The sequence below is a fragment of the Gracilinanus agilis genome, chromosome 3, assembly GCF_016433145.1.
Source record: "Gracilinanus agilis isolate LMUSP501 chromosome 3, AgileGrace, whole genome shotgun sequence".
Lineage (NCBI taxonomy): Eukaryota > Metazoa > Chordata > Mammalia > Didelphimorphia > Didelphidae > Gracilinanus > Gracilinanus agilis.
The window spans coordinates 144,064,697-144,089,909 of NC_058132.1; the positions used below are offsets into that span (position 1 = coordinate 144,064,697).

Genomic DNA, 25,213 nt, shown 5'->3' on the forward strand with positions numbered 1-25,213 from the left:
TTTGGACATGATATAGAGAGAATCCACTGCAGATATTTGGAGGGAGTAATATTATGAAAGTGGTATCTTAAACTGAAAGAAGAATTTGGATGATGAGGAGGAGGAGGAATAGAATTAGGGAGGCTCGTTGGGTTTATGTTTTGGTTTCCTAGATATGAGGTAATGAAAGCCTAGATTAAGAAGTAGCAAAGTGGTCAAAATAGAATGGAGAGGAAAGAGTAAATCCAAACATACTCTATAAAAGCAGTGATAGATAGACTTGCTACAAGGAAAAATATAGAGAAGTATGAATCTTAGCCTAGAAAAATGTCAAAATAGGAGTAGCCCAGACAGAAATGGCATAGTTGGAAAGAAGATGCATTATGTCAGAATTGAAGATGGATGAGGAAAAGGAAAAGAAGATAAAAATAAGCTTAGTTCTGAACATTCTAAGTTTGTGGTGACTACGTGATCTTTACCCCTCTCTCTCTCTCTCTCTCTCTCTTTTTGAGGGAAAGACCTGAAGGAGCTTAGTGTTTTCTTTTCCAACTTGAGAAACACTATCTATTGCAGTTTTTATAGATTGTTTTAACTCTGAGATGACCAAAGAAAATCCTGGTCTTTGGTTTGGCCTCTGAGTCTGTTAAGGTTCAGAATCCTAACTTGATTCTTGTTGAGACTCAACCAGCTAGCATTTGTTATTTTTATAACTTGAAGATGAAGTTAAAAATTATAAGGATAATATTGTTAGTTTATTTAGAATAGTATAAATTTGGGTTAGTCAGATCAGGAAGGATTAGTGTAGTCTGTGAAACACAGGAGAAGTGGTTCCTTGTGGAACCAGGGCATTTTATTTGGGTGGAGTTAGAATCCCACAGAGTTAGAAATCTTTTTTATCCATATATATATATATATAGTTATATATATAGTTATATATATAGTTATATTTATAACAAGAATCTCTTTAACATCCTTGCGCCTGGCCCTGAACAGAAGTTTATTTATGAGCTTCACTGTACTTTATCACTGAAGATACTTTTGATTACATGTATCAAAAGTATCTGAACAGTTTTGAACTTTTATTTGCATTGTTTTCACCTATTTATTTTTACAGTCTCACCCTATTATTTTTACACTGGGCAACACTTCCATCTGTAAAGTGGGGATAGTAACACTAACTTACTTCATAATGTTGTAATCCCTGAGGAAACTTGTTTGCAAATCTTTAAATGTTTTGTAAACATGAACTGTTAGTGTTTGTATTGGCAAAGTCATAGGAATGAGGTATTCTAAATTTGAAGAGAAAAGAACTTGAGGGTGAAGATGAGGTGAAGAGAGTTATTAACTGTTAAGAAGGAGACCAGTAAAGGAAATAGGGAATCAAAATTGTTACATAAATACATAATTCTGCTGAGAATAACATGAACACAAAATGCTAATTTAGAAATATTTGTTGCATGGTCACTGATTTTCATTGCTGTCATTTACTCATTTCAGTTGTGTTCAACTCTTTGTGACCTTATTTGGGGTTTTCTTGGCAAAGATGCTAGAGTAGTTTGTTTAATTTCACTCTCCAGCTCATTTTACAGATGAGGAACTGAGGCAACCAGGGTTAAGCAACTTGTTCAGTAAGTGCCTGAAACCATATTTGAACTCAGATCTTCCTGACTCCTATCTACCCCACCATCTAGTTGCCCAGGTTGCTAATTAAATTTAAGTTATCATGTATTGGACACTGAGATTCAAAAACAAAAATATAAACAATTCATACGCTCAGAGAACTTGTGTTCTATTGGATAAAATGGTCGAATATTTTGTTGCTTATTATGTTGGGCAAGTTGTTCCTTTGAAGACCTGTAAATTCTTAGAACTCCCCCATGAACTAATGATTAAAGAACTAGTACATATTAATTGATGATGAAAGCCCCTGGAGGGCAGGCACCTGGTCATACTTTTCTCAGTATTTACCCCCGTTTCTTGGACAGTGTCAATAATCATTAAGTGCTTATGTGTGCCCAGCAGTATGCTAGTCGGGTTACTAAAAAAAGCAAAGCAATCCATCTTCATGGAACATATATGCTCCTGTAGAAAACAAAATGGTAAAGATATAAATGCATTCAAGAGTATATAGAAGATGGATACTTATTGAATGCTAATAAATGTAAGCATTTAGTAAATTCTGAATGAGTGAAAGTATCCAGAATCACATTGTCTCAGAAGGTGGAAGGCACCTCAGAGGACAATGGGTTCAGACCAACCTGTCCGTGAGGAATATTGTGTGAAAGACACCGACACATCTTCAACCTCTGCTTGAAAATCTCTAGTAATGAGGGAATCATGACAAAAATGCTGGACTTTGAATATGTTTCATGACTCTTCTTAATCAGAGACATTTTCCTAATCGTATTTCACATATCAGCCCAATGAAATTATATGTCACATTGGCCTACAAGAAGCTATCACCATAGTAGGGCACCATACTTACAGCTCATTGAGTAATCCTTCAGCATCTAGAAACCATAGACCTTCTCTTCCTCCCCTGGTTGGTGAAAACTGAATATCACAATATCCCACCCTATCACTCTGCTACCATCTTTACCAGAGAGAGAAAAAAGAACAATAAATCACTGCATACATTTCTTTGTAATATTGGTCTTGCATGTCCAGAATTGGAGGGGGGCCAGATCTGACAATCCTTCCTACTTTCCTATTTCTCCCCTTCAACATGCTTCCTAATGAAGTACTAGCACACAACCTTGAGAAGCCATTTCCCTGTCTTTTTGCTGATGATGGATGAGTTAAAGCCACTGAGAGGAGTTGCTGGCAAAGACCTGAGACAATTAGGTGACACAATAGATAGAACACTGGACCTAGAGTAAGGAAGATTTGATTTCAAAACTGGTCTCAGATATTTACTAGTTGAATGTCCCTGGGCAAGTCACTGAATCTCTATCCACCTCAGTTTCTTCAAATATAAAATGAGGAAATAGTACTAACTGTCCTACCAGGTTGTTTTGGGAATCAAATGAGATAACATATGTAAAATATTTAGTAGAGTGTCTGGAACATAGTAAATACTTAATAAATTCTTATTCCCTTTTTCTCACACACCCCCTTTCCTCTGCTCAAATATGAAGATATTAGGAGCTGATTTCCTTCCCTAGCTGACACCAATGATTAACCTACAAAAAGGAAAAGGAATCCTTATAATCTCTCTCACTGTGTGAGACTAGCAAGGCCATCCACTCAGCTCAGTTTGGCAATTATAAATAATCTCCTGCTCCCCTTTGACAAATTAATTTGAGGACTTATTTTAGGTTTGTGCTACACCAGGAACAAATGATTTGTGACTTCAGCTTTGCATCATTTTCCTCTGCCTTTCAGGGGAAAAAATCAGAAATTTGGAAAATGAGAAAATGTAGTACAGTGGAATAAGCACTATATATAAAATTAGAGGACCTATGTTCAAATCTTGCCTCTGATACTCTCTTTGTGACCATGGACAAGTCACATAACTTCTCTGAGCCCCAGTCTCCTTGTTGCAATGAGGTTTGACCTCTAAGTATAACAAGATAATTGCTATGTTCCCTTCTAGCTCCATAATCCTAAATTAACTTGGACATTCGATTTCTTATAATTAACACAATTGTACATAACTGTCTTTAGCTTTTTTCCCTAAAATTTATATATATTTCTTTACAAATTTCTATGGCAACAGTCCATAGGTCAAATGGTAAAGAACTGAGACCTTCTCTTGGGCAAATGCTTCTTCGAGGGAGAAGGTGTCACTTTCAATGCTTTTACCTGCAGAAGGAGATCCAGGCTTTGATTTTTTTTTTTCCATGAGCTTTCAGATGGCAGGTTATTCTTGGCTTTAACTATTACTGAAATATGATAAGGAAAGAACTTTTGTGCCAGGTGGTGCAGAGCAGAGTTTACTGAAAGTTAAAACATCCCAGCATTTTGTGTTCCCTTTAAAGACTGAGAATGCCAAAATAGACTCCTAACCCATAAGCACTGAGAACATTTGAATAGTGATCCTGAAGACCCATTATGCAGAATGAGACATACATTTATGGACATGTCCAAAGTGAGAATTTGTTTTGCTTGGCTCTATGTATTTGTTATAAAGGTTCTTTCCCCCACTTTTTTTCATTATGGTGAGGACTAAAAATGAATTAAAAGTCATCAAAAAATAGTTCCCCGTGGGCAGCTCGGTAGCTCAGTAGAATGAGAGTCAGGCCTAGAGACAGGAGGTCCTAGGTTCAAATCTGGCCTTAGCCACTTCTTAGCTGTGTGACCCTGGGTAAGTCACTTGACCCCCATTGCCTACCTTTACCACTCTTCTGCCTTGGAGCCAATACACAGTATTGACTCCAAGCCATAAGGTAAGGGTTAAAAAAAATACTTACCCCAAATTCGTAGACAAGACAAACCTTCCTGCTTTAGTGCACTTTTTTTATTCTGATAGTTTAAATGTTATACATATTGTGTGGCCTTATAAATTTATATAGGCAATTAGAGGCTTAAAGGATAAAGTGCTAGATTTGGAGTCAGGAAACCTGAATTCAAATTCCACCTCAGCCACATGGTACTGTCTTGTGATCCCAGACAAGTCACTTAACTTCTTCTTAGTTTCCATATCTATAAAATGGAGGTGATAGAAGCACCTACCTTTCAGGCTTATTGTGAGGATCAGTAAGATTATATATACATATATAAATTAACTTCAAAAATCTTAAAGTACTACAAGTGCTAGTTATTATTATGGCACCTATGCCAGCTAGGTGGCACAGTGGATAGAGCACTGGACCTGGAGTCAGAAGGATCTGAGTTCAAATCCAGTCTCAGACACTTACTAGCGGTGTAATCCTGGGCAAATCATTTAACTCTGCCTCAGTTTCCTTATCTCTAAAATGAGTTGGAGAAAGGAAAGAGCAAACCCCAGTATCTTTGCCAGAAAACCCAAAATGTGGTCACGGAGAGTTGGACCTGAATGACCAAACAATAATAAAGGTATTATACTTTTCCCCCTCTTTGTAAAAGAGGTTTTAACTATAGCTTTGTATCTTTCACAATTCACATAGTTTATTTGCTCTGAATTCTTCATCTCAGGTTCCCCTGTCTACTTAGCAAAATGTTTCAAATTCTGACAATGAAACTCATCCCATTGTTGTCAACTGATTTCCCTATTTTTTAGCTAGTACATATTTCTACCTTTTTCCATTTCTTCCCAGTTTTTTCACACATTGAATTCCTTCAACTTCAAATTGCAAATGTTTTGCTTCTGAATGCTGGCTAGAAGAATAGATGTTTCCTCCTGTGCATAAAATGACTAGAAACCTGTTTTTTCAAAGAAAGAACTATATATGGAACACTATCTAAGACTTTAAAAGTTCATTCAAAGAGGTTTTCTGTATATCAGCTGGTAGAATGGGATAATGTCTTATTGTTGCTTTAAAAATCTTAGTGGAACTTTTCTGAATTAAAATAATGTGGAGAAGAACCAAGATTCACTTAGTCTTACATGGCCTGCTCAGGCTACCTATAGGATACAGTGCATAGGACTGTTGTATGTAACCAGAATGCCACTCCCAGAAATGTGATGGAAGGAAAAGCCTAGGTTACCTGACCTCGGTAGGATAGAAGGAGGGCAACAACTTGAACCAATGTAATTAAAGACTCCTATTTTCTGTAGTAGGATAGCTTTTGGTGAGTGTGGCCTACTGCCCCTAGTAACAAAATAAGGCATTATGCTTTGAAAGTGGGACAACTGAACATTGGGCTTCAGTACTTTGAAGATGGCGGCAAAGCTATTCTTGAAATGATGGCATAAGCCAAACTTTAAGTCTGAGACTTCTCATTTTGTTTTAACTCTTTGAGTAATGACAGACAGTCTGTTCCTCTCAGGTGGTACTCAGTTGCTACCTTTTCATCTTGGGAAGGCCATAACCTTTCAAATAAGAGTCTGATCTGAAGAGCATGATTTTGACGCCTGTCAATAGTTTTGCTTATATATCTAAAATTTAATAACATATTACTTGAGAATGTTACTTTTCATATTTGGGTTTCATTAAATATACTTTGGTGGGGAGGGCACAGCTAGGTGGTTCAACAGGTAGAAAGATGGGAGATCCTGGGTTCAAATTTAAATTGGACATTTTCTAACTGTGTGACCCTGGGCAAGTCACTTAGCCCCAGTTGCCTAGCCCTTATTGCTCTTCTGCCTTTGAACTAATATATAGTATAGATTCTCTCTCTTTTTTTTTTAAACCCTTGTACTTCGGTGTATTGTCTCACAGGTGGAAGAGTGGTAAGGGTGGGCAATGGGAGTCAAGTGACTTGCCCAGGGTCACACAGCTGGGAAGTGGCTGAGGCCGGGTTTGAACCTAGGACCTCCTGTCTCTAGGCCTGACTCTCACTCCACTGAGCTACCCAGCTGCCCCAATATAGTATAGATTCTAAGAAAGAAGGTAAACTTTTTTTTTAAGAAACAATATATTTTGGGATTCCAACTATCAAGCTTCATTCCATATAATTTTAGGAAGTTTCTTAATGTTCAGAATAGTTTAATTTATGCTGTCAGATATGCCATCTAAAATGGTCCACTTTTCACAAAAGAAAACTACTAGTATCTGTTCAAAAGTTGTGACTTTTGCTTAGATACAAATCTGGCCTCCAGATATTTATTAGCTATGTGACTCTGGGAAAATCATTTACCCTCTATCTACCTCAGCTTCCTCAGCAGTATAGTGGGCATAATAATACAGTTACCTGAAAGGGTTTTTGTGAAGGTCAAATGTGATAAATATTATTTGTAGAAAGAACTTAGCATAGTACCTGGTTTTATAAATGTAATAAATACGTTATAAGTGATTATTCTTGGGGCAGCTAGGAAACTTAGTGGATAGAGAAGCAGACCTAGGGTTTGGGAGGATCTGTGTTCAAAGCTAAATTCAGATTCTTCCTAGCCAAATGACCCCATGCATGTCACTTTACCCCACTTGCCTAGCCCTTACTATTCTTCTGCCTTGGAACCAGTATTTTTATCAATTCTAAGACAGAATATAAGGGCCCCAAGAAAAATAAATACATAAATAGATGCTCATTCCCTTTCCCCATATCTCTCCCCTATTCAATATCAGTCAAATTTTCTTACATTTTGAGTTATGGCTAAAAAAATAATGCTTATTTTTCCTTGGTAGAAATCTCCAATGTGGTTTCATGCTATTATTGCTTATATTGATAAGCCATTCACTCTTTGTTGGCAACTTTTTGTTTCAGTTTCAACAGATGGAGCCACAGAGTCATCTGCCTTAGTTGATGATAATGGCAGTGAGGAAGATTACAGTTATGAAGAGCTTTGTCAAGCCAGCCCCAGATACTTACAGCCCGGGGGAGAGCAGCTAGCCATCAATGAGGTACTGTGGGAGAATCTTGTTCCTTAAGTGGCAAGTACTTCTATATAAGATTTATCTTTAGATGTTCAGCATCTCAGTCTCCCTTGTGCTGATTTTTATAATCATATAACAACATTAAGACTTCTTAGACACCTTCTACTGCACTGACACTTTATTTACTTGTCATGGTCGAACATGGGCTATGTGCTATACCTAGGTGAATTTTCTGGATACCTACAGCTTAGCTTTTGAAATACCAAGAAATTTTTTGTTTCTTTAAACAAATTCTCATGAAATCGTTTCCAAGAAATATCATGTATATATCTTTAAAATGGAACAAAGTAGGGGGGAAATCCCATAATGCACTGAACATAATTTAATCTTTCCTTGATGAATCAGGCTGTCACAATTAATAGCAATTGTTATGTTATGCATGTATCCTAGTAGTAGTCATGGCAGTGATAATGATAATGATGATGATAGTTAGTATTGGCATAGCACTTTAAAGTTAGTAAAGCATTTTGCAAATATCTCATTTTATTCTCACAAACCCTGAGATGTAGATACTATTATTATTATCTCCATTTTACAGAAAAGAGATAATAGCTAAAATTATATAATGGTTTAAATAGTTGGCAAAGGATTTTACACATTTTATGTGCTCCTCAAAACTTTGAGGTTGTTCTTATACCCATTTTATAGATAATTACTGAGTTTTATAACATTTTTTTACTTCTCTACAATCAGGCTTTCAGTTATCCATTTCTTTTTTAACACTGCCAATGCCTTCCTCTTACCCTATTTTAATTTATTAGGGGTTGAAAACCAGGTAATCAAACTGGTTAAAATAATATCTTGAACACTTTGGTAAATTTTTACATATGAAATTGAACTTTGTTGCATCTTTTTGAGCACTCAGGGACCATTTTTGCTCACTTCCATATTTTTCATTGTGTTTAAGATAATCAATGTCCCTAAATCAATGAGATTTTTCTATTTTTCATTTTGGAGAGTCCTTCAAGAGAGTATGAGAAATTCTGCCTGGTGTCATTTCTGCAATCTTTTGTAGCATAATAGACAAAGAAGCAATGTTGTATAATCTATAGAGCACTTGATTTGGAGTCACATGCACATCGGTTTAAGTTCTGCTTCTGACACTCATTGACTATGAACCCATGGAAACACTTAACCTCTTGCTCTCTAATACTTTAAGATGTGGATTAGTTGCATTGGTAGAAAGAAGTGTCCTTACCAGGAGTTTGCTAAACCGATAAAATCACAGGTCTGGGCCAAAACAAAAACAGAGTCTCAAATCATATGGTAGGCTCAACAACCAATTATGGCATCCACCACAGTGGTAGGTGGCTTGGATGATACCATCGAACGACAGGACATGATTCTTGTACTTGAGGGAGTTACAAGTGTTTTTTATACATTGGTGTGGTTGTGTTTCCCATTCAGCTGATCAGCGATGGCAATGTGGTCTGTGCAGAAGCTCTGTGGGATCATGTGACCATGGACGATCAGGAGCTGGGGTTCAAAGCTGGAGATGTCATCCAAGTACTGGAGGCCTCAAATAAGGACTGGTGGTGGGGCAGAAATGAGGATAAGGAAGCCTGGTTTCCTGCTAGCTTTGTCAGGGTAAGTGTATAACATTTTCTATCATTGCATAACAGAATCAGAATAATAGATCTCCAGAGTTGGGAGGAACGTTAAAAGCTGTCTAACTCACCTTGTCCTCGAATAAGAATTTTCCTACAATATATGCAACAAGTGCTTTAAGATCTATAATGAGAAATAGCCAACCTATTATCTTATAAGGCAACCCTTTAGATAACTCTAATTGTTAGTATAAGGAAGACTTCAAGGCTAGAGAGGCCCACCAGTGTCAAGGGCTGTTGTTGTAGGACTTCAAGTCAGAATAGATATCTCTAGCATCTTCCCGCCCCTCCACACACACCCCATTTCTCCAAAGGAGACTTTAATTCCTGCCAAGAGTTTTAGAAGGAAGTTTAGGCCAGAGATCACTCTGTTCTCTTCAAAGAGGAGGCATACCATTCTAGAATTGTATCTATCTTATCTCTTAAATATTAGTAGTCTAGGGGAGATGATTAGGTTCAGGCTAGTTTCCAATAATTTTCTCTTCATTTTGGGCAAAAAGGACCCCAAGCTCTATTTCCAAGCCTTGACCCCTTTCCCACCAAATACCAGTTCCACAATGAAAAAAGAGTGAATAGGGAAGAAATGAATTAATCCAAATCTGAGAAAGAAATCAGAGAAAATATAAATATGTAAAATATCCCTCCCACTGGGAGTGAGGTAACTCAGCTTCACCAAAGGAAAAAGTTCTAGTTCTCACTCAAAGGCAAATTTCCTGCAATGTTTATACTATGGCAAGCCAGAAAAGAGACATGATGGACACTACCTGCTCCTCTCATGTCTTCCCCTTGTAATAAGTGAATTTTAGGATGTATTAAGGGAATCTTCAGGATGTAATATGAAGCTGAAGCTAGGTGTAATAACTGGTAGGAACAGGGAATAATACAAAGCAAGGGACCCAAGGCTGGAGGTAATCAAGGGAATAGACTAGGTAGTAGGGACCTGCCTTAACTCAGCTCTCAAGGTGGTTTGTAATCAATGGGGTTAGGAATACAAAGACTCAATAGATAATTTGTTGCAAGGGTATGACTAAACTATAGCAGATTTGAACTAACTCTCAGATCCACTCTCCTTTTCACTCTTCTCAGACATTCAGGTAGGGAAATGAAGGTAGGAATAAGGTAGGGTAGGGAGATTCAAAGGATTTAGCTGAATTAACAACTCTCAAAAGAAATTGCAAATATAGGCCAGGTTTCAATCTCAAGAAGGAGCTCAGACAGACCCTGGTTCCCTTCACGAGTTCCCAGGACCAACTGAAACTTTTTCCCAAGATTCTAAACTCCTTAACTGACAGAAGAACTCTGCAAAGCCTCCAAAACTGATATGGCCCTCTCTCTGTACCACACCCTTCAGCAACATAAAGTGGGGATGGCCTCCCCCTTCTTTCCTTTTGAAGTTGGAAGTCTTCTTGGAAGTTGGAAGCATTTGAATCAGCTTGAAGCTCTGAGTCCTAAATAAGGCTTCAGTTCTTTCATTTCTCTGCAACCCTGCCCTACTTCTCACACATAGCAGGGAATTCATCTCCACCAATAAATAAAGTTGCATACCACTGGACTTTGTGACAGATGTTACATTTGAAAAGATCCTTAAATCAAGTATAACTCTTACCCTTTTGCATTGTTCCTATTTGTACTCTCTGAGGCTGAACAAAACAAACCTAATTCCTCTTCCCTGGCCTAATTGTTTGATAATTTTCTCCCATCCCCCCATCACACCCCAATTTAATTTTTAGCAGTGGTGGAATTCTCTTCCACTTGTTCTTATCCATTTGTGGTCCACAGATCTGGGGCATGAAAAGTAGATTATTTTATAATGTAGCATCTGTTACCTAGTGTTAATATTTAGTTGTTTTGGCCATGTCCAACTTATAATGGCACCATTTGGGGTTTTCTTAGCAAAGATACTGGAGTGGTTGGCCATTTCCTTCCCTGGCCTTATTGTACAGGTGAGGAAATGGAAGCAAACAGGGTTAAGTGATTTGCCCAAGATCATACAGTTAGCATCTTGTAGATTTTAAAATTAATACTCAATGCCTCCAAAGTATGTTATTTATAAGGATTTATTAATATTAAATTAGACACCTAGAGAACGCAGGGAACCTTTCCCACTCACCTCATGTGGAAGAGAGAGACTAGGGCCACAAGGACTGGTCACCATTCAACTCATGTGAAAGAAATACTAGATTTGCACTCAAGAAGATAAGTCTTCCTGACTTCAGATCCAGCACTCTATCTGCTGCACCACCCTGCTTCTCTCTTGTACCAAGAGGGTCATTAATTAGAATTTAAAGGAATTGAGAAGTAACATGGTATAATGAATAGAAAGCTGGCCTCAGACACTAAAAGATCAGGTTTTAAGTCCCAACCCTGACCCATCCTGGCTTTCTGATTCTGGGAAAGTCATTTAACCTCTGATAGCTCTAAGTAAGTCTCTTAAGACTAAAAGTTGCAGAGAAGGTGCCACCCAGCTTTGATAAAGGGAACCTCCTTTATGAAATTATAGGTCCAGAAGGTAAGTCTTAAAAAAAATTCTATTTGGGGCAGTTAGATTGCATAGTAGATTGGCCTGGAGTTGGGAGGACCTGGGTTAAAAATCTGGCCTCACAAAAAACTGGAAAACGAGGGTATGCCCTTCAATTGGGGAATGGCTGAGCAAATTGTGGTATATGCAGGTGATGAAATACTATTGTGCTGAAAGAAATAATAAACTGGAGGAATTCCATGTGAACTGGAAAGACCTCTAGGAATTGATGCAGAGTGAAAGGAGCAGAGCCAGAAGAACATTGTACACAGAGAATGATACACTGTGGTAAAATCAAATGTAATGGACTAGCAGCAATGCAATGACCCAGGACAGTTCTGTGGGATCTATGGAAAAGAACATTCCACATTCAGAGGAAGAACTACAGGAGTGGAAACACAGAAGGAAAACAGCTGCTTGAACACATAGGTTGATGCGGACATGATTGAGGATGTAGACTCAAAATGACCACACCAATGCAACTATCAATAATATGGAAATAGGTCTTGATTAATGACACATGTTAAAACCAGTGGAAATGCGAGTCGGCTTTGGGGGTGGTGGTTAAGGGGAAAGTAAAAACATGAATCATGTAACCATGGAAAAATTTTCTAAAAAATAAAATATTAAAAAAAAAAATCTGGCTTCAAACACTGCCTAGCTGTGTGACCCTGGGCAAGTCCTTCATCCCCAATTGCCTAGTTCTTCCTGCCCTTCTGACTCTAAATGGGGTCACAGAGAGTCAGATGTGACTGAAACAACTGAACAGCAATATAGCATAATTAAGGACTTAGAGGCCTGGAGAAAACTTAGTTAATTATAATGTTTTTTTAATAATATCCATGAATTATTTTCACTGTGACAGAGAAAGAAGATAAATGACTCTGTTTTGTTACAACCTTTTTCTCTAACCCAGTTGTCATTTCTGTTTTGTTGATAGTTACGAGTTAATCAGGAAGAACTCTCAGAGAATTCCAGCAGTATTCAGGGTGAAGAGCAAGATTCAGACACTGGGAAGCACCGCCAGAAACATTCAGAAAACAAAGACCAAATGAGGACCAATGTTATACAGGAGATCATGAACACAGAACGTGTCTATATCAAGCATCTCAAAGACATCTGTGAGGTAGACTAGCAGGCCCCATTGAATCTTTCAGACTTAATTTCACATCAGGTGATTGGTCCAAGTGTTGCCAAAAGATTTCTTGCTTTGAGGGGTTGTCTCTTTTATAGTGGTTATTGGAGTCATCCCTTTTTTTAAAATACATTTTGCATCGATCTGTCTTAGAACTGAACTCCTAAAATTACTCATAGGGTCATAGGATCATAGAACTTCAAAACTAAAAGGAACCTTAGACATCCTTCAGTCCAACCTCTCATTTTACATTTGATGAAATTAAAGTTCATAGAGATGAAGCAGCTTATTTGTCTAAGGTCATACAGTGATACATGGCAGAGTGATGTCTGAAACCCAACTATATCCACTTGAGTGAATGGATTTCACAGTGGTCTCTCAGCTTTTTTTAAAAACTAGTAAATACTTTCTTAAAAATTAAGTACTTTGATTTTAAGTATCAAATGTTCGATACTCTCATTTTGATACTTTGATGCCACCCATTGATAAATATTCATTTCACTCAGTGATGAGATTCTAATCATTAGGCCACCTCCAAGTAATTTGGTATGTACAAGAAAATCATTTTATCTAGGAAATAACAATGATTTTTTTCATAGTTCTATATAATAAATTTTTCTCTAAAGTCCTGACTTTTATCCTGATTTCATATAATATACCTAGTCATCAATTTTTTTCTACCAGTGGACAGATTTTTCATTTTTTTGTTAGGCTTTGGAAACTTGGTGCATTTAAAATTGAGTCTATACAATCAAAATAACTGGACCATATAATGGGCTCAAATCTGATCGTTTCAGCTTCAGATTAATTTACTTATTCATGTGGATCGCCACATTGTTAGTCCTGCAAAAGCAATTCACCCATGAAGACAGCTAAAATGATCAACTTGGCCCATTTTGAGTCTGACTTACCTGCAGCATAGAATGATACTTAGCTAGTATTTGACCTGCTGATGAGAACGGGTTTTCTAATAAATGATTAACATATGGTCAACGAATTTACTTTAATATATGAGTATGAGAACAGAAAATTTGGATTACAGAGAAAAACAATGTATCATATAGTAGTACTGTTAGCATTGATGTTGATATTATTTTTATTTGAAGACTTACAGACTAGAAACTGAAATTATTTTATATGTGAAAAAAAACAAGGTATCATATAATAATACAGTTAGTGCATTTTTTTTAGAAATAAATATTGAATCCATGAGAGACAGTGTTGCACATAGTGGATTAAGAATGGTGCTGATTAAGGGCCTGGAAAACTTGGGATTTAGTGCCAACAAACCGAGGCCATGTGACACTTGGGCTCTTAGTGCTACAGGCTTACTTTAACATCTTTATTTGTGCTATACAGCCATCCCTTGCTATATCACAGTCCACTTATTGTAGCTTCACTGTATCACAGATTTAAAATATATATATAAATTCTGTATCACAGAGTTTTCACTATATCATGGGATTTTGCAGATGAATGTCATACTGAACACAATGGAAATGCAGCACACCATTACTGCTTGTGCAATTTTGCCAAGATGAGATTCTACAGGGCACACTGTTTCCTGAAGGGATGAAAGGCAACCAGCCACAGAGCTCTTGTCTATATCCTGGGCACTGATTAGCTCAGTGTTTATAAGAGTGTGGAAAAAGTTAATAAGAATGTGGAAAAGGTTTATAGGAGAGTGGGAAGGGTTTATAAAGCCATAAAATATATATAAGTAATAAAATAAATATAATGCTGCTACTTCACAGATTTTCACCTATCGTGGGGGTCTTTGGAACATAACTCCCACAATAGGTGAGGGATCACTATATAACAAATGATGTTGGTAAGTTATAAATTTAGTGATGGAATGATTGCAAAATATGTACTGGGTATAGTTAGTTTTTCCTTTTTTTTTGGCTGTCTTGATTAGTAGTGTTGCATTGAACTAGCTCCTCAGCAAGGGGTGATATCCTATTTTGTGGTGAATTTTCCAGTCGTAAAATATAATTAGAGATAGAAGAATGGTGATCTTATTGGTTCAGAGAAAAGATGACAATAGAAAGTGTGAGCTCTCCCTTGGAAATCAAGCAAGTAGTTTGAATTAGAACTTTTATGCTCTTCCTTCAATTGCTTTGCTTTTTTTTTTCTTTTGCATTTCTGTAGTGACTTGTGAAAATTTCTAAGAGCTTTCCAATGAGGACATGGTATCACACTAGAAGCCTGGAAAAAAAGACACTTGTTTTCCCCTGAGGCCTGAAGAGTTGGAATATTCAAATGGATTACTTAAATGAAAGTGCTTTTTAAAACTAATCAAAAATACATTGTTTCCCCTCAGGGCTATATTCGTCAGTGTCGAAAACATACAGGAATGTTCACTGTTGCCCAACTGGGTACTATTTTTGGAAACATTGAAGAGATTTACAAATTCCAAAGGAAGTTCCTGAAAGATCTTGAGAAGCAATATAATAAAGAGGAACCTCATTTGAGTGAAATAGGATCTTGCTTTCTTCAACATGTATGTCGTTGCTTATCTAATTAAAATAAGATTTGTAGTTTTCTAAAAGTTTTATTCTACTGAGAAGAGAGGGCAGATGTTTGTTTATTTAAACAGTTGGTAATATTTTCATGGAATGTAGCTATGCTTTTAAAAAAACACAATTAATTTATACAGGGTACAATTGTAGAAGGTACATTTAAAAATAGTTAAATATTCTGAGTAAATTAAAAAGAAAGAAATAATATTTTTACCTTGATGGATTCAAAGATCATGGTATCACATTTAGAATAAGTTCTGACAAATATAATTATAGAGATGGGTATTTCTGGATGGGCATCTAGGTGGCACCACAGTGGATAGAATGCTGGGTCTGAAGTCAAGAAAACCTGAGTTCAAATCTAGTCTCAAACACCTATGAGCTATGTGACCGTGGGCAAGTCAGTTAACTCTATCTCAGTTTTCCCATCTGTAAAATGAGCTAGAGAAGGCAATGGCAAAGATACTCAAGTGATTTAAGAAGAAAACCCAAAAAAGAGGTTAAAAAAAAAGAGTCAGACAATTGAAAATTACTGAACAAAATATGTCTAGGTGTTTTATTGAGGAAATATGTGGTAGGTCGATGTTTAATCATAAATTCCTCTATTTTAGCACTGGAGTCTCTCCCTTTTGTCTCATTTCAGAAAGCTTCTAAAATCTTAGAGGTCTAACCTGCCTCTGATACATTAGTGCTGCATTGGTGAAGATGTGGTACATGTGCAGAGTCAGCACTCGGGGAAGTTCCCCTTTAGATCCCCCTCTTCCCAGCCCCACCCCGGACATTTTTTGTATGTCCCACCCCTCTGTCCAGCCAATCAAAGCAAGCACTTTCTTCCTCAGCTCTTTCTGGTAATTCAGGGCTCACAGATGGCTTGAATTTTCCCTCTGGGCACTAGAACTCTTTAAGGTTCACCACAGCTGCACCAGTGTTTGATTCTTTCTTAAGCATAAATAATATCCTGTGCCTGCATAAACTACAAAAATCTTTCTAATTTCCTAAGATTTTTTAAAATGTACTTAAATAATTTATTATCTGCTTATTTCTTTCTTGGGGAATGGGAGGGAGTATATAATAATCCCTAAGCTAAAGAAAAATGTATTATTCATTCCCCTATCAACCACTCCATGTTGTATCATAGATTTGAAAATGCATGATACCTTGAAAGTTGTCTAGTTGCCCAGGTTTTGTTGTTGCTTAGTTTAGTTTTTTTTCCCCTTTTGCAAAGCTTCTTTAAACACACTCTTTTTTCCTTCCTTCCTTCCTTCCTTCTACCTTTCTTGTTTTGCCCAGCCACACAGCTAGTAAATGTCTAAGCGTCAGATTTACACTCAGGAAGATGAGTCTTTCTGACTTCAGGTCCAGTGTTCTATCTGTTGTGCCACCCAGCTGCCCCAACAAACATATAATAACTCTAGTTTAAAGGACTAACTATGCCCACCAAAGTCATTAGTTCAGTCACCCTACTCCTCAGCCATTCTGCCAACGAGACACCCAATTTTATAATTCAAATTCTGCTTTTTCTTTACAGCAAGAAGGCTTTGCCATCTATTCTGAATACTGTAACAACCATCCTGGGGCCTGCCTGGAGCTCTCTAACCTGATGAAGCAGGGCAAATACAGGCATTTCTTTGAAGCTTGCCGCCTGCTTCAGCAGATGATTGACATAGCCATTGATGGGTTTCTCCTTACTCCTGTTCAGAAGATTTGCAAATACCCTCTGCAGCTAGCTGAGCTACTAAAGTACACCACTCAAGAACACAGGTGAGCTAACTTGGAAACTGAAGAACTACTTCAAGAATCATCCTTAATTAGTCACTTATTAATGGCAGCTAGTGGAGCTAGAATGAGTCTAGAAGGGCCTGAGATCTTGAAGGAAAATCCTAGGTTCAAACTCTGCTTCAGATATTTACAAAATTGCATGATCCTAGGCAAGTTACTTGGATTGTAATAGCACTTTTTTTCCATGGTTGTTATAAGGATCCAGTGAGATAATGTTTGTAAGGAACTTTGCAGACCCTGAAAGCACTCTATAAATATTGTTATTCAACAATTCAGTTATGTCCAACTTTTTGTGACTCTGGATTTTTCTTGGTAAAGATACTGATGTGGTTTGCCATTTCCTTCTCTAGCTTATTTGGCAGATGAGGAAACTGAGGCAAACTGGCTTAAGTAACTTGCCCAGGGTCCCACAGAAAGTCAGTGTCTAAGGTAAAATTTAAACTCAGGAAAATGAGTCTTCTGACTCCTGGCCCTGCAATTCATTAATTCATTCACTGAACTAACTAACTCTCTCTTTCTCTTTCTCTGTCTCTGTCTCTCTCTGTCTCTCTGTCTCTGTCTCTGTCTCTGTCTCTGTCTCTCTCTCTCTCTCTCTCTCTCTCTCTCTCTCTCTCTCTCTCTCTGTCTGTCTATTTTGAGGGGGACTTATGTCTAATCTGTAGTTAATGAAAATGTCACTACAATCCTGTTTCTACTTGAGGAACACTTATTTATAGGAATCACATGGAACAAGAAGAACTGACATCCAAGAAGCATTTAGGAATTCCTTGTAGTTACAGCTGTTAAACACTGAGAAAGGAGAAGCCACAATCCCCATTCCTATTGAACACAAAAGGATAGAATAGACTAGACCAGTGATGGGCAAACTTTTTAAAGAGGGAGACAAAGGAAAGGAAATGCTTATCTGTCAGTCTGTTTCTAAGGCAGTTCCTTCAAAGTTTCATTCTATTGTATCCTACTCATTGTATTCATCAGATTAGGAATAATGTCACTTGGCTGCAAAGAACATTTCAGGAGGCTGCATCTGGCCGGTGGGCTGTAGTTTGCCCATCACTGGCCTAGACCAACATTCTGACTTCAATCTCCTTTATCTTCTAGTCCCTCTGCCTTATCTACTGTCCTTTGACTATAGCAACAGTAGACTGATTCTTCAGGAGGTTTTAAGTTGTCTTTTGTTATTAATAAACAATTCTCACAGCAATATTAAGGAATGAAAAAATAAATCTCGTTTTGCAAGGATTTGCAAGAAGCCATGTCTTTGGGCAGGGTTTTCAGTTAGACAGTTGGAATCTTGGGAGATTCCTGATGCCATGCAAGGGCATAAGACCAATCATCAGTTGGGCTGTGCCCTATATAAGGGAGAGAGAAACTGAACCCACTGACTCATTCTGGAGCTGTGGGATCCAGGGTGGTGGGGCCAAACCTTTCTCTCCTCAATTTATTAATTAAGTCAAGAATCAACCAGCATACTTGAAAGATTCAAGATTATTACTGAAATTTAGGGTCAATTATCAGCATCCATCAAATTACTACAGAAGATTTATCCATCTAAATATCTTCAATCAAGCAGCAATAAAATTCGCCTATAGGTAGGCAGTGTCCACCAAAGCAGGCCAAATAAGGCCCGTGGGCCTGGCTGGCTAGCTCAGCTTTCAACATTCTGAAGCTATTAAGATTATATACTTTGAGTTAAGATTAGACTTCATTTAAGGATCCCTAAAACCCTCTTCCCTTCTCTCAGTTTTCCTTGTTGTTTGATTACCTCAAGTAAAATCATTGTTTATAAAACTCAAATCAGTTACTGACCTTTGTTGGTTGGCCTGGCAACAAGTCAGCTTCAAAAGAATTTTCAGGAGTTTGAAGGGATAGAGTGGGATCTAGCTTTATTCTCTGAGGCTGAGATTAATTACCATCACCAATATTAGTAGTCAAATGTGCTATTGATCATCATTAATAATCTAATAACACTGATATAGTTATTATCAGTTAACCATTGATTGATATCAGGAGGCTATTCTTCCTGAGGAACCATACCATGATTAGTTGAGGGAATTGCAAAGGAAGTTTAGTTATACCATCTGACTTCCTGTTGGTACTAAAAGAAGGCTTAAAGTTCCTCTAACATTTGGGACTTTTTGCTTTACTCCTCCAAGCAAGTACATCGAATCTACTGATATCCTCAACAGTCTTAACACAAGTGAAACAATAGCATTAAAACCAATTACAGTTTTTTAGGGATATTAATGCCTACATTTTATCAAAGCAAAAACAAAAATAATATATTTGCTCTATATCTAATCCTAATAATGTCTTTATAGGGTTTCTTGGCATTTCCTTTTTGAAAAAAAATTTTATTGGTATATTTTAATTTCTTTACATACATAAATATATGAATGTTTATATTAAAACATTTGTTGATTATTCCCACTTTATGAGAGGTCTCTTGAAACAGAGTAAAACTGTTACAATTACTAATACAGTGACCTCATCTGAAAGTATGTGCAACATTTCACATCTGAGTACTCCCCCACTGCTTTATTTTTAAACAATGAAGAGAAATCTATTTTCTTTCCCTCCCACTCCTACCTCATTGGAAAAAAAGAAAAGAAAAATAAATTTCCTATAACAAATTTGCATAGTCAATATCTTTATACTTACAAAGATCAGTTGCCATTTTTTTTATGTAATCATAGACTATGGTTCTGGTTATGCTGATCATATATTGTATATGTCTTCTCATTTTTCCTTATATTTTTAATTTTATGTTGCCATAGTACTCTATTACAATAACATAATGTTTTTTCACAATATAAATTATTTGACCATTCCCTAATTGTTTCCTAGTTTTTCCCTATTAAAAGTTATGAATAGGGGGCAGCTGGGTAGCTCAGTGGAGTGAGAGTCAGGCCTAGAGACAGGAGGTCCTAGGTTCAAACCCGGCCTCAGCCACTTCCCAGCTGTGTGACCCTGAGCAAAGTCACTTGACCCCCATTGCCCACCCTTACCACTCTTCCACCTATGAGGCAATACACCAAAAGTACAAGGGTTTAAAAAAAAATTTTTGAAAAAAAGTTATGAATATTCTTATATAGATAGGTCATTTTTTTCTTTAAAAATTTATATTGATATAAATGATGATCTATATTATAATAATGTTTCTATATATTGTCACTCTACCCACGCTATAATCCTCCCTTGCATTAATAATACATATATATATATTTTTTTAAATTATCAGGCAAAATTGACCAATTCAGCAACCAGATCTGCCACAATCTTCACCCATAGTATTGTCACCTCTCCCTTTCCTATTTCCTACCTCTCTTTCCATGAGAGGAGAGAATTTCATTTTCTCTCCTTTGGGAAGAGAATTATATTCATATTACAATTTAGTCATTGCATTGAATAGGAGTTCAGCTGTTTTGTTTTTATCCATATGATTTAGTCATTGTATAGATTATTCTCCTGATTCACTTTCTTTACAGCAGTTCACATAAGTCTTTGCAATTTTAGCTGTAAATATTCATTGTTTCTTATGGAACAACAATATTTGATTACATTTATATATCAAAATTTGCTTAGCCATTCTAGTATCAATGGTAACCCACTTTGTTTCGAGTTGTTGTTAACCACATAAAAATGCTGGTATGAATACTTCTCAATATATATATACAAAACTTTTTTTTTGACAGTAGCTTTCTTGGGTACAGGCCTAGTAGTGGGATTATTAGGTCAAAGAGCATAAACATTTTCTCTCAAAATTCTCTCAAAATTTTCTCTCAAAATTCCAATTTTTTTCTGAATGTTAAGTCAGTCCATAATTCTACCAAGAAGGTATCTTTTTTTTTTTCTCATTCTAATGATATCTTTAGGATTCAGTCCCAGCAAAGGAATTATTGGGTCAAAGGGTATGAGTAGTTCTTATGACTCATTGTTTATTGCCAGATTATTCTGCAAAAGATTTGTATGAGCCTATAGTCCCAACAACTATCTAATAGAGTCAATTTTCCCATGACCCCACCAATACTGCATTTTTATCATGCTTTACTTTTTTGTTTATAGTTTTAATTTATAGTTTTGGTTTTTTATTTTTTAATTTATAGTTTTTTTAGTTTAAAAAATTTTATAAACATATATATACATTTATAAAAATTTAGTTTATAAATTTTTAGTTTATAGTTTTAATTGCAAAAAACTTACTTATTGTAAATGTTGAGAAATTATGAAGGTATAAATTATTTGTAGATAAGCAATTAAAGGTATATGGAGGGGCTTCTAAGTAGCTCAGTGGATTGAGAGCCAGGCCTAGAAACAGGAGGTCCTGGATCCATATCTGGCTTCAAATACTTCTAGTTGTGTGACCATGGCAGGGCAAGTCACTTAACCCCTACTGCCTAGCCTTTACCATTCTTCTGCCTTGGAACCAATACACAGTATTAATTTTAAGATGGAAGGTAAAGGTTAAAAAAAGCTATATGGAATAGATAAAAAGTCAACTTAGAGAGCATGTCTTTTTTATGTTTAAATATCTGTCAAGTTATGTGATTCTCTCCTATTTCTAGTATGAGATGATTATGGCTCTCTGAAAAGTCTCTTTTCAATCTGCATTGATCCACAGTCTAGCCTTCTTAGTCATCTGAGACTTTTATGATCTTTCTGGCCCTCAACTTTCATTCTCATTCTAGGCTAAATTACTAACTGAGCTTTCTTGGGGATTCAAGATGTCTTTATCTTCTGACAATCAGTTTCTCCTGAACTAAAAACAAAACAAAACAAAAAGACACTTTTAAAAGCTTTTTTTGTTTGTTTTTTATTTGTTTGTTTGTTTTTCTGTTTCTGCATCCCTTTTAAGTCCCGGGAGTTTTGCATTCTTTTTTGAACCCTTACAGAGGAGTTAAAGATGTCATATTAACTAGCAACAATAAACCCTTTTCATGTCTGCACAGGAACCATAGACATGATCATAAAAAAAATGCCACACCTCTAGGAATCTGAAATGGAAGACAATTCACCACTGTAGGACATAAGTTTTACTTTGCCTCCAAGTACTAATAATTGGTTCATTTATTGAACCATACACAAGCTCTCCCCTGGTTCTCTTAAGAATCCACAGCACAAATTCGTGAAATCATAGTATCTTGGAGTTAAAGGAAACCTCAGTGACCATGAAGTTCAACTCATATAGCTAAACACAATTTTTGTAGGGAAGAGGGGAGTGGTCAAATACCTGTCTTTGGCCTTCTTTTTCCTCATGCTTTAGCCAAAAAATATAACAAGGCATTGACAGGGTAGCCTTTGTGGCTACAGTAAGAAAAGTGGGAGGGAAGGGGTCCTATGTATAGGATGCTAACCTTTCAAAAGCATAATAGCTCTGGCTCAGAGGGACTATCTCCAGCAAAGTAATCAGATTAACAACTCTCAGTGCATAAAGGGATTGACTCTTTTATTTTCTCTCTAACCATACTCCCCTTCTTAAAATTAGATAGGGCTGAAGAAGGACAGTAATTGAATATAGCACAATGGACTCAAGAATTGATGTAAAAATGGCTTAAAGAACTTAGAATGAGGGAAGTAGTTTGCTTATATATTTGCAAGTGAAAGAAGTCAACCATTACTCTTTAAAAAATTTAAATTTAATTGACTTTCAGGTATCAAAAACCAGGGGTTTTTTTTCCCTCTAATCTCTTCCACCAATGGGGAAAAAAGGGAAAAGAAAAAACTAATCATCACACAAAGATTCAGAATGAAACAAAACAAATTCCATTGTTGGCTGTATCTAAAAATATGTCTTGATGACTCATCACTGGTTTCAAGAATAGAGACTGGTCATTGAATTCATCAGTGTTCTTTCATGGCTTTCTTTTTACTTTTACTTTCTTGCTTCTCCCATCTTGGTCTCTGAGTTTGTTCTGTTACTTTTTGATTTCACCCTGAAAAACAGCTATCTTGACTGCTTTGTGTGGGAAAGGGCTTGGGATTTCCCTGATGCTGTGTGTTTATTGTGTTTGTCAATAGATAATAGAATGGGCTATCAAGCTCCCCCTTCTGCCCTTCCCTCCAACCTCCTCAGGGTTTCTAGTCCCAAGGAGGAAGCTAGGGGCTATGTCTGCACAATCTGAAAATGTTGGAGAACATTTAAAAATGTGTACCATTAAAATGTATTGCTTAACCTGTGTGTGGAATAGAATTCCATTGCCCATTGGTTCAGGACCTGTGCTCCTTCATGGAGTGGTACAAATGGAAAATATTAACTCATACATATGTAGTGTTTTCAAGTACACAAAATTCACTTTCCTCACAGGTCTGTAACATGGGTAGTACAAGTATTGCTACCCCATATTATAGATAAGAAAACTGAGGCTTAGGGAAATGGTTCAGATATCAGATGTCAGAACTAGGACTGAAATTCATATCTTATGATTCCCAGATTATTATCCTTTCCAATCTACCATACACCCCGGAGAAGCTGGAAACTGGTTGGGGAGAAGACAGTTAAGTTTCATTTGGCTTGACCAGAATGCACAGGAGACACTGTAAATTAAGGCTTGTATCTAGAAATCAAATGAATATTTGCATTTCTGTGTCAACTGCAGAAAGCAATCTGATTCTTGTTGATTAGTTTATCAGTTGCTGATGCTGGGTTTTAGGTTTTTTTGGCCATAAAGAATTGAAGATTTTTAAAGTATTTTGTATAAAAGAATAGAATTGAAAGAACAAGAAAACAAAACAGATTTTCTTTCTTGAGGAGAAAAATGCATGCTTGTGAAAAAGCTTTTTACTGGCTGGAATTCACTTTCATTCATGTGGCTTTCTGGCTAATGAATGAATACATTCTGTCCTTCAGTCAGCTCACTTAATGTCTGCAGACTATAGTCTATTCAGGACTGACCACAAAACAGAAAACAGTAACTGTTTACTTGCCATTTGGTACAAAGTCTTGCTGTGACTAAGCCCTGGTGACTTAGGTGATTATCTTAGCAGCTATTATTTTTTTCTTGGCATACTATTTTATTAAAATCAACCTCCCCTTTTTTTCAGCGATTACAACAATATAAAGGCAGCGTATGAGACCATGAAGAATGTAGCTTGCTTAATCAACGAGCGTAAACGCAAGTTAGAGAGTATAGACAAGATAGCACGCTGGCAAGTGTCCATTGTGGGCTGGGAGGTAAGTGCTAACCCTGCCACCACCACTTGCCTATGCCCTTTCCCTCTGTCTTATCATTCTGATAGCATACTTTATATTCTGCCATTTATTGTTAACATGGGGTATTCTTAAGCTATAAATATTTTAGCAGCTTTTTATTGAGTTGTAGAGTCATTTGCTTTATTTGCATTAATTTTGTCCCCCTGCTCATCTTAGTCACTGACTCAATGAAAACCACATCCTAAACTGGTAAGACCCGTCTTTGGAAGTGCAGAGATGTTGCTTGAGGGCAGATCAATCAGCTATCCACAGAATTGTTTTTAGACATGATTTGTCTGGCTTGTAAATTCTGAGGCTTAGATGGGCAGGAAGGAGTTTTTGATTGGCCCATCATTCCTGTAATGGAAATGGGCTTTCCCAACATAGCTTGACAGAGTCTGGGAGTCACCAATAATTTAGTCTTTTGCCTAAAGGAGGTTCTGTTAATGACATCTCTCCCAGGCAGTCAGGTTCATAAAGTGGGTGCCATCTTTGACTCTTCATTCTCCTCTTCTTCCCCAAAATCAAGTCAGTTGCCAGGGTACCTCCAGAGCATCACTTTCATTCAGGTCCCATTGCCATCACTCTGTTTCAGCACCCCTATTTTTTAGCTGGATTATGGCATGGTTGCCCCCACACTATTCTATCTTACCCCATTTCTACCATTTTCTTTCCATTACTTCAGTGGATCTCTTATCTCATCACTTTGACAAAGATGGCAACCTCTCTATGGCTGGTCAGCTTCTGCAACTCTTAGCCATGTTTTTAAATCCCCCACAGGTGGTCATCTCTAAACATTAGTTCCTTTCTCTAGGTCTTTGGACATTATATGAATATCAGTGGAAAACTCAGTAAATCAATTGGTTATCCCCCAATTTCATTGTAGTACCAACCCATTTTTCCCCCAATCAAACATCTCATATAGCCTGCCTTATGTCCTTTCTCCTGAGTAGTTCTATCTACCTCTCCATTGTCTTTTGGATGACTTTCAATTTTAACCCCTTGCAGACTGAGGTATACAATGACTTATAGC

At 36.9% G+C, this 25,213-nt stretch overlaps 1 protein-coding gene across 2 annotated transcripts in view; it reads left to right on the plus strand.

The window, feature by feature from the left end:
* The first annotated feature begins 8,879 nt into the window (after positions 1-8,879).
* The window catches only part of SPATA13 (spermatogenesis associated 13), a 30,199-nt gene continuing 13,865 nt past the window's right edge, over positions 8,880-25,213 (plus strand). Inside the window, exons 1-5 of one of the 2 annotated variants that reach the window (XM_044668294.1) lie at positions 8,880-9,020; positions 12,499-12,684; positions 15,017-15,196; positions 16,744-16,976; positions 24,033-24,162. In XM_044668294.1, coding sequence (XP_044524229.1) covers positions 8,895-9,020; positions 12,499-12,684; positions 15,017-15,196; positions 16,744-16,976; positions 24,033-24,162 — 855 coding nt within the window. In that variant the 5' untranslated portion in view covers positions 8,880-8,894. The remainder of the gene's footprint in view (positions 9,021-12,498; positions 12,685-15,016; positions 15,197-16,743; positions 16,977-24,032; positions 24,163-25,213) is intronic. The other variant, XM_044668293.1, reaches the window with a different exon arrangement.